Genomic DNA, 10,233 nt, shown 5'->3' with positions numbered 1-10,233 from the left:
CAGCACCACATAAGCAAAAAGAAAAAAGCCAGAAGTGGCGCTGTGGCTCAAGTGGTAGAGCGCTAGCCTTGAGCTGAAGAGCTGAGGGACAGCATCCAAAATCAGAGTTCAGGCCCCACGACTGGACCCCCCCCCAAAAAAAAATAAAAATAAAAATGTACACACAGCCAGACGTCAGTGGCTCATGCCTGTAATCTTAGCTTCTCAGGAGGCTGAGATTTGAGGATCGCAATTCAAAGCTGGCCCAGGCAAGGAAAGTCCATGAGACTCTTTATCTCCAATGAACCACCGGAAAGAAAACCAGAAAGGGCGCTGTGGCTCAAGTTGTAGAGCGCTCGCCTTGAGCTGAAGAGCTGAAGGACAGCGCCCAAGCCCAGAGTTCAAGCCCCATGACCAACAAAAATAAATAAATAAAAATGTACATACACAGTTTAAAGAGCAAAGCTCACACTTAGGATTCCCAAAGAAGTCAGAAACACAGGCAGTAGGGAAATCATGGTCATTAACGTTAATAGTAAGAGTGTCTAGCTCTGCAGAACCCCTTACCAGCGTAGGCCAGCCTCACGATGGTGGCGTCGTCCTGGGCTAGGTGGGCTATGCCTGGCAGAATGTACTCTGGGTAGATATTGACATCATTCCGAGGAACTTCTTTCACGAGGGCAAGCACTTTGGTCAGCGTCCTCAAGGCTTCTGCTCGTACCCGAGGGACAGAGTCGTTGCTGAAGTGCAAAAGATACGGAGTGATCCGATCTAGAAGGATTTCCACACTTAGCCTGGGAGCCAGGTGGAGGGTGAGCTCCAAGGCGGCCAGCTTAGAATCGCAGTATTTGAGAGTCTGTAGGCAGGACGTTATCACGGACACCAAAATCACCAGCCCGTTCTCCTTTGGCTCTCCGTCGGCTTTGTCTGGGAGATCAGGTCCACAGAGGTTGTGAATAATGTTGCCCAAATCCTTCCGTATAACCAGAATACGCTCGTCTGCGGAGAGGAAAGTTTCCTTGGCGAACTGGGCCATGTAAGGCTGAAGGAAGGTATAAAATACCTCAGGGAAGGCGTTGCCTCGCTGCTGTTTTAAGTAATCTTCAGCCTGTAGACGTTTATCTGGCTCACGATGGATCATCTGAGTAACCTATATGGGAGGGGAGACAAGGAATAAAAACAGATTTAAGGAGAGGAAATTAGGGTGGGAAGGTGGCTCAAGTGGTAGAGTGCTTGCCTAGCAAGCATGAAGCCCTGGGTTCGATTCCTCAATATTACATACACAGAAAAAGCTGGAAAGGGCACCGTGGCTCTGTGGTAGAGAGCTCAGGGAAAGTGCGTAGGCCTTGAGTTCAAGCCCCAGAACTGGCCAAAATAAAAAAAAAAAGGAGGAAATTAAACCAGATCAAGTTTACACAGGGAATGTACATGTGTTTAAAGATTTGTGAGGTAATTCTGATTCCTCTCAATAGTCACCTGAGGGCTGGGAAGGTGGCTCAGTGGTAGAGTGCTTGCCTTGCATGCATGAGGCCCTGGGTTCAATTCCTCAGCAGAAAAACCTGTAAGTGGCACTTGCCTTGAGCTGAAGAGCTGAGGGACAGCACCCAAGCCCAGAGTTCAGGCCCCATGATGGGCCAAAAAAAAAAAAAAAGAAAAAGCTGGGCGCTGGTGGCTCACACCTGTCATCCTAGCTACTCAGGAGGCTGAGCTCTGAGGATCTCGGTTCAAAGCCAGCCTGGGCAAGAAAGTCCGTGAAACTCTTATCTCCAATAAACCACCAGACAACCCAGAAGTGGCGCTGTAGCTCAAGTGGTAGAGAGCTACCCTTGAGCTGAAGAGCTGAGGGACAGCAATCAGGCCTAGAGTTCAAGCCCCACGACCAATCAAAAAAAAAAAAAAGTCACCTGACAAATCTCCTTTAACAATCTAAAAACTAAACAATACAAAACTCTACTGCTAGGCACCAGTGGTTCACACCAGCAATCCTAGCTTCTCAGCAGGGTGAGATCTGAGGAATGTGGTTCAAAGCCAGCCTTGTCAGGAAAGTCCAAAAGACTCTTATCTCCAACCAATCAGCAGGGGGGAAAAAAAAAGCCAAAAATGGAGATGTAGTTCAAGTGTAGGGTACCAGCCTTGAGCTTGAGCAAAAAAGCTAAGGGACAGAACCCAGGCCCTGAGTTCAAGCCCTAGTTCCAACACAAAAAAAAAAAGGAAATAACTTCACAGCAAATGTTTATAATATACTAACCAACTCTCTGATGCTACGATCTTCAATTTTATTCAGCACTTGTTCAGGGAAGAAATGTCCATTTCTGTATGCCAAAAGTTGAGAGAGATCGAACAATGGTACGCCTTCTGTAAACAGTTCCGCTATCACACAACCTGAAAACAGTGGATAAAAAGTACATTAGAGCCCATGCTGGTGGCTCATGCCTATATCCTAGCTACTCAGGAGGATGAGAGTTGAGGGTCATGGTTCAAAGCTAGCCAGAGCATGAAAAGCCCGTGAGACTCTTAGCTCCAACTAGACAGCAAAATGCTGGAAATGGGGCTATGGCTCAAGTGGAAGGGTGCTAGTCTTGAGCAAAGACACTCGGGCAGTGCCCAGGGTCTGAGTTCAAGCCCCAGGACCAGCACACATACACCAAAGAATTAAAACATTTAAAGAAACAAACATTAGAAATAAGTTCCTAGGGTTGACACTGGTGGCTCACGCCTGTAATCCTAGCTCCTCGGGAGGCTGAGGTCTGAGGATTGAGGTTCAAAGCCAGCCCAGGCAGAAAAGGCCTTTCTGAAACTCTTACCTGTAATTAACCACCAGAAAACTGGAAGTAGAGGTATGGTTCAAAGCGGTAGGGTATTATCATTGAACAAAAGAGCTCAGGGGCAGAGCCCAGGCCCTGAGTTCAAGCCTAATGACCGACGACAAAAAAAAAAAAAAGAAAAAAGGAAAAGAAATGAGATTCATGAGATCACACAATACAAATCAGAATTCAGGAAACCCAAAAAACTCAAAATGCAAAACCAAAATGAAACGAATTAAAATGTATTGTGTAACATGCAACTGCAATCAAGCAGATGTCTCCAACTGCTTGACCAGCAGTTTCTAAAGTCCCGGTTAAAACTTTAAATGACTTCCCAGTTCTAGAACTTAAAATGGCAGCCAGGAAACCTAGAGGTACGATAAAGAGCAAACCAAACCATGGCAACATTTACTGATTTATCAGTCCTGTCGACGAGGCCTTCCCCTGCCCAGCCTCTGGGTTCTGAGACAACCTGCATCCGCGGCTGCTGCTTCCCATGGTCTGTGTGTGAGGTACGATCTGTGACATGATGCACCTTTTTTCTCCTGAGGCAGGAGACCACTGATCTGAACAAATTCTGGCTAGAATCTCACTCCCTGGACTCCAGTTCCCACCTATTTCCTAGTTATGTCCCTAAAGTCGACCCGAATCTCTAACTCAGCTTTCTTCACCCCTCCTTTTCGTATTATCTTTGAACAGCTGTACAAACGAGTTGCCGTTTAATGAAGCAGTGCATGAATACTGATCATCTTGATCAGTGTTGCCTCTTACAATTTTCTCATTGAACCCCCCCCACAGCCTTCCCCCTTAATTTTGGAGTATATGCAATTTATTTTTTGCCAGTGCTGGGGCTTGAAGTAAGGGCCTGGGCATTATCCTCAAGCTTTTTTGGCTCAAGGCTAGCATTCTACCACTTGAGCCACAGCGCCACTTCTGGTTTTTTTCTGTTTATGTAATACTGAGGAATCGAACCCATGGCTTCATTCATGCATGCTAGCCAAGCACTCTACCACTAAGGCACATGACCAGCCCTAAAAATCAATTCTTGACTACATTCTCCCCCATGTCTTCTCTTCCTTTGCTTACCTCTCCTGACTTGGCCCCAATTTCCCCTCTTGAAAGTATCCTGGTGCTTTTTTTGTTTTGTATCGGTCTTGGGGCCTGAACTCTGGGCCTGGGCATCAGCTCAAGGCAAGCGCTCTACCACTTGAGCCACTGCACCACTTCCGGCCTTTTCTGGTGATTAACTGGAGTCTCACAGACTTTCTTGCCTGGACTGGCTTTGAACCACGATCCTCACATCTCAGCCTCCCGAGTAGCTAGGATGACAGGAGTGAGTCCCCCCGGGGCACCCGGCTATGGTGCTCATTTTGTTAGGCTTTGACTTCGTCTAAGGAATAACATCATTTAAGCTCTCCCCAGAGTCTTGTCACCACGTGCATACCTCCCCCTGTGTTTCCTTATAGGTTTATAGGCAAGCAAATTCTAGCTACCACAAAGGAGGCTTACTTCGCTTATATACCAGACCTTGCTAGCCAACTATCTGCGGCATATCTTCTCCTAGACCCTCCAGCTTAACCTCCATCTTCTCCCACTATGGCCCCCTCCCCTCTTGCGCCTACGTCAGGGCCACAATCAATCCCCACTGCATCACTGCATCTACCAATCACAGAGTCCTACCAGAAGCCAGACACCATTACGCCTTCCCGGTACAGCAAACACGCCAGTGAAAATGCTTTCTCAATACGTGTCTGCCCTCCCCTATGTTCAAGCGTAAACACCCTTTTATTAAGGTTCAAGGTGAACTTGGTACCTGACACCTCCCCTCATTGGCTGCAGTTCTACTTCATGCCTCCAACCCCCTTAGGCATAAGCATTTTGAAGAGGGTCCATACATTATCCATCTGTGTTACTAGCACTTTTTTTTTTGCCAGTCCTGGGGCTTGAACTCAAGAGTCTGGGCACTGTCCCTGAGCCTCTTTGTGCTCAAGGATAGTGCTCTACCACTTGAGTCACAGTAGTTGAATCTGAGTAGTCGACGATAGGAATCTCATGGACTTTCCTGCCCAGACTGGTTTTGAACCATGATCCTCAGATCTCAACTGCCTGAGTAGCAAGGATTACAAGTGTGAGCCACAGACGCCCAGCTATATATTATCCATCTGTGTTGTCAGCACTTCTAAGTATTCAAAAAACAATTTTAACTGGTAGTTAGATTCAGGATTTCCATGCTCTATCACCTGAACTATGCCCCAGTGCTTTATTTATTGGTGCCTTTACTTTTCCAGGAGGATCCTGTGTGCATGTCTGGGCCCAGGCTGCACAGTAACTGGCCTCCTTACACTTCCCACACAGCTAGGCTCACAGGTGAACACTACCCGGCTCTTTTTGTTGTTGTTGGTCATGGAGCTTGAACTCTGGGCCTGGGCGCTGTCCCTCAGCTCTTCAGCTCAAGACTACAGCTCTACCACTTGAGCCACTGAGCCCACTTCTGGCTTTTTCTGCGTATGTGGTGCTGAGGAATCGAACCCAGGGCCTCATGCACGCAAGGCAAGCACTCTACCACTGAGCCACCTTCCCAGCCCCACTACCTGGCTCTTGACTTAGATGCAGTGTCACACTTATGCCTAGGGCTGGCCTTGAACCATGATCTTCCAGATCACCACCTCTAGAGTAGGTAGGATTACAAGTGTGAGCCACCTGCTTCAACCATTTTTGAATAGTTAAATGAGTGAAATCCTTTTTGCATTTTCTTAAACATGTCCCATAAAGCAATGATGCAACTATCTAAATTAATAGAGTCTGAGACAGAACCAAATAATTTCCGAATGTTTGTCAACTTAAAAAAAAGCTACAGTTGTTTTTTGTTGTTGTTGTTGTTGGTTGTGGGGCTTGAACTCTTGGGCCTGGGCGCTGTCCCTCAGCTCTTCAGCCCAAGGCGAGCGCTCTACCACTTGAGCCACAGCGCCACTTCCAGTTTTCTGGTGGTTTACTGGCGATAAGAGTTTCACAGACTTTCCTGCCCGGGCTGGCTTTGAACTGAGATCCTCAGACCTCAGTGTCCTGAATAGCTAGGATGACAGGCATGAGCCACCAAACACCTGGATTACATTTCTGTTTCGATCACTGAAGACACATCAATCTCCAAGCCAGCATGCAGTTACCTGCTGAAAAGATGTCCATGGCTCGCTTCAACTCTCCTCTTGTTCTCTGGTTGCTATTTAAGTCTACCAGCGGGGTGGAAGCGTCTCTCGTGTACTCCAGCTCAGTGGCAAACATCCCACCGTCAACGAAACGTTCCGGGGCGATGTAGCACGTCCTCCTCCGGGAGGTGTCGAAGAAGTAGTTGAAATCGGCTGGGTTGTCCTCTGGGAGGTAAGTGGGCTTGAAACTGGCAAAGTCCGTGAGGAGAACCCAGTTCCAGCTGGTCACCATCACGTTCTCCGTCTTGATGTCGCCGTGGCGGACTCCGGATTTGTGCGCCTGGTCCACAGCGGTGAGGATCTGGAAGGCGATCCAGCGCTTTTCGATGTTGTTTAGGAACGGCCGGGTGCTGATGCGGTCGTAGAGATTGTCCCGCACGTACTGCCGGAACAGCATGGCTGCTTTCTCAGAGGCTTTCTCTGCGGCTTTCTGGAAAGGGAGGCAGTTCTGGGCTGAGTGAAGCCTGATTTTGAGCTCCTCCAGCTCTTGCTTATAGCTGGTTAAGGGCAAGGTGGGGTCCTGAATCGCAAAGACCTTCACCACCACCAGGCCTTCTCGGTGCTTTGCTCGAGCCACTTTAAAAAACCGAGTGCTTCCCAGGCTCTTGTCATATTCGAAGTCGTGGATGTCTGAGAAATAGCTCTCCACAGAGAGGATCTGGGAAGGAGCAATGCCAGCAAGTTGATTTCCCATAATGGCAAGTATCACTGGATCATTCAGTAAGGTTACAACACCTATTTAAGAGAAAGAAAATTAAGAGAATTGAAATAGAGGAAAATAAGGCTATCTAGCAACATCTGGAAAGTCCATTTCAGACACACTTATCTGGCGTTTTTGGTGTTTTCTTAAAAACTTTTTATTGGTCATGGGGCTTGAACTCAGGGCCTGGGTGCTGTTCCTGGACTCTTAACCACTTTGAGCCACAAGGCCACTTCCAGTGGTTCACTGAATATAATCCAAGTCTCAGACTTTCCTGACCAAGTGGACTTTGATCCTTAGACTTCAGCCTCCAGAGTAGCTAGGATTACGATGTGAGCTACCAGCTCTGGGCTTTTATCTTGTTATTTTATCTAAAAGGATGCTATAATTGCATATCTCCCTCCCCCCCACAAGAGCTGAACAACATTTACATAGGTCCCTCTAGCCAACTGCTGGTGGCTCTGTAACCCTAGCTACTCAGGTAGCTGAGATGTGGAGACTGACAATCTGTTTGGGTTTTTTTTTGTTTGTTTTTTTGCCGGTCCTGGGTCCTGGGACTTGAACTCAGGCACTTTTGTTGAACTTCTGTGCTCAAACCAAGTGCTCTACCACTTGAGCCACAGCGCCACTTCTGGCCTTTTCTGTTTATGTGGTAGTGAGGAATTGAACCTGGGGCTTCATGCATGCTAGGCAAGCACTCTACCACTAGGCCACCTTCCCAGCCCCAAGAGACTGACAGTCTGAAACCAGTGTGGGCAGAAAAAAGAAATCTGAGGCTCCAACTCCAAATAGCCAGCAAAATGATGGACTGGAAGCATGCCTGAAGTGGTAGGGCACCAGCCTTGAGAAATAAGCAAGCAGAGCCCACATTCTGGCATAAAATTAATCATAAAGGTCCCTCTAACATTAAGCTGACAATGTTATTCATATTTGCTGGTATGGGGATTGAAAACATGAATGAGCCTTTTTACTCAAAGTTCAGTACTGAATTTGGGGGATGTGAGAGTCTTCAAAATACTGTGTATGGGTTAGCCCTTGTCCAAGAAAAACAAACACACAAGCACTCCTTCTGAAAACAAGAAACAATTTAACAGCTAAAACTAAATCACCTGATACACAAAGGCCATTTACAGCCTGGTGGATGTCTCACACTGGTAATCCTAGCTACTCAGGAGGCTAAGATCTGAGGATTGCAGGTCTAAGCCAGCTGTAGCAAAGTAGTCCCCGTGAGACTCTTATCTCAAATAAACTACTCAAAAACAGGAGTGGCTGTGGCTCAAGAAGTAGAGCAGTAGCAGAGCACAAAGAGACTCAGCGACAGTGCCCAAGCCCTGAGTTCAAGCCCCACAACTGACAAAAAAAAAAAAGTCCAGCTACTCAGGAGACTGAGATCTAAGGATCGGTGTTCAAAGCCAGCCTGGGCAGAAAAGTCTGAGAAACTCATCTCCAAGAAAAACACCAAAAAACTGGAAGTGGCGCTGTGGCTCAAGCAAGTGGTGGAGTGCTAGCCTTGAGCTGAAGAGCTCAAGGACAGGGCCCAGGCCCAGAGTTCAAGCCCCAGGACCAACAACCAAAAAGAAGAAGGAGGGGGAGGGGGAAGAAAGAGAGAGGAAGGAAGGAAGGAAGGAAGGAAGGAAGGAAGGAAGGAAGGAAGGAAGGAAGGAAGAAAGAAAGAAAAGAAAGAAAGAAAGAAAGAAAGAGAAAGAAAAGACCCATCTTGCCCCCATGCTGGTGGTTCATGCCTGCCATCCTAGCTACTAAGGAGACTGAGATATGAGGATAGTGGTTCAAAGCCAGCCCAGGCAAGAAAGTTGGTGAGACTTTTATCCCCAATTATTCGCAGAAAAAGCTGGAAGTGGCACTGTGGCTCAAGTAGTAGAGTACTAGCTTTCAGCAAAATAAGCTCAGTAGACAAAGCCCAAACCCAGAGTTTGAGCTGCTGGACCAAAAAAAAAAAAAAGTCCATTTAGTTGGAACATTTTGTAAACCCCTGTGGAAATATGAAGCAGTGGTTCACACCCATAATCCTAACTTCTCAGGAGGGCTGAGACTTGAGGCTGGTGATTTAAAACTAATCCAAGCAAGACAAACGCTATAGGACATTCCATCTCCAATGAACCAGCAAAAGTCCACAAGTGCTATAGGACATTCCATCTCCAATGAACCAGCAAAAGTCCACAAGTGCAGGTGTGGAGCGGGTAATAGAGCACCAAAACAAAAACAAATAAAAACCCGAAATCAAAGAGTGTGAGGTCCCTGGGTCTGTGAAGGTGGCTTAGTGGTCGAGAGCTTGCCTGGCATGCATGAAGCCTTGCCTTCCATTCCTCAGTACCACAGAAAAAGCCGACAGTGGTGCTGCGGCTCTCAAGTGGTAGAGCACCCGCCTTGAGCCAAAGCAGCTGGTCACAGCGCCCAGGCCCTGAGTTCAACCCTAGGACTGGCGAAAACAAAACAAACAAGAAGTAAATATGCTAAAAAAAAAAAAAAAAGTCATTTGGTTCCAGAAAGAATTAGCCTAAGGGCCACAAAAGCCAGTCTCTCCTCTGGCCCTTGCAGCCTAATTCCAACATGCCACCCCAGCCCAACCCCCAAGGAGGGGTCCAGCCAAACTTTGTTGTTTTTTTTTGGGGGGGGGGGTCCGGTCGTGGGGCCTGAACTCTGGGCCTGGGCGCTGTCCCTCAGCTCTTCAGCTCAAGGCTAGCCCTCTACCACTTGAGCCACAGCACCACTTCCAGCTTTTTTCTGCTTATGTGGTGCTGAGGAATCGAACCCAGGGCCTCATGCATGCAAGGCAAGCACTCTACCACTGAGCCACCTGCCCAGCCCCCCCCCCACACAAGCATTTTGCAGCAAACCAGCCTCTCCACCCCCCCATCTTCCCCTCCCCACCTGAGGCTTTGCCCTCCCACCCACATCCACCTAGGCCTCTGGGAAAGTTCTAGAAGAGGCTCTTCCTTCAAAGGAAGGAGGCGGGGTGTGGGAAGGGGTTGTTGGGGGGGGTGTGTATGTGAAGAAAGCAACCCCCCCCAATAACCAGGAACCGGGGTGGGGGCGGTGCAGAGCCCAGGCCCCGCCCCCTCCCCCCGGAGTCTCCCCTCCCCCGTCCCGTCCCGGGGGGGGGGGGAACCTCGCGTTCCCGGGACTCTGGTTCCTCTTACATGAGTCGCTGCACCCCCGCGGACCCTCCTCGGGGGTGAGGGAGGTGACGGGCGCGGCCGCTGGAAGGAGACACAGCGCAGCGCAGCAGTTCCAGCAAAAGTCAACGCCGAACTCCCGGGGAAAAAAGCCGCGGGCTGACGCCACTTCCGGCTGCGGAGCGGAAGTGACGCGCGCGCCTGAGGAGGCTTAGGGAGGAGCAGCCCTCCGGAGCTGGTTGCTAGGAAACCGGCGAGGGGCGTGGCGGGGCTACGCCCGTGAGGAACCAATGAGGTGCTTGCTTTCCTTTCCCCCCCTCCCCTCCAGCCTTTCCCCGCCCCCTGGAGGGTGGGGCCTCGGCTCAGCCCCGCCCTTCCTTCCCAGCGCGGGGGGGGGGGGGAGGGGGGAGGGA

General features: G+C 49.1%; 1 protein-coding gene across 3 annotated transcripts in view; it reads right to left on the bottom strand.

The window, feature by feature from the left end:
• Pik3r4 (phosphoinositide-3-kinase, regulatory subunit 4) overlaps positions 1-9,943 on the bottom strand; it is a 56,644-nt gene extending 46,701 nt beyond the window's left edge. For all 3 annotated transcript variants that reach the window (XM_013028216.1, XM_013028217.1, XM_013028215.1), the window contains exons 1-4: positions 9,845-9,943; positions 5,948-6,721; positions 2,228-2,361; positions 547-1,129 (exon numbers count right to left, since the gene is read on the bottom strand). In XM_013028216.1, coding sequence (XP_012883670.1) covers positions 547-1,129; positions 2,228-2,361; positions 5,948-6,680 — 1,450 coding nt within the window. In that variant the 5' untranslated portion in view covers positions 6,681-6,721; positions 9,845-9,943. The remainder of the gene's footprint in view (positions 1-546; positions 1,130-2,227; positions 2,362-5,947; positions 6,722-9,844) is intronic.
• Between the last annotated feature and the right edge of the window lie 290 nt (positions 9,944-10,233).

The sequence above is a fragment of the Dipodomys ordii genome, unplaced genomic scaffold, assembly GCF_000151885.1.
Source record: "Dipodomys ordii isolate 6190 unplaced genomic scaffold, Dord_2.0 Scaffold107, whole genome shotgun sequence".
NCBI lineage: Eukaryota > Metazoa > Chordata > Mammalia > Rodentia > Heteromyidae > Dipodomys > Dipodomys ordii.
This window is presented reverse-complemented; position numbering and strand designations above follow the sequence as displayed.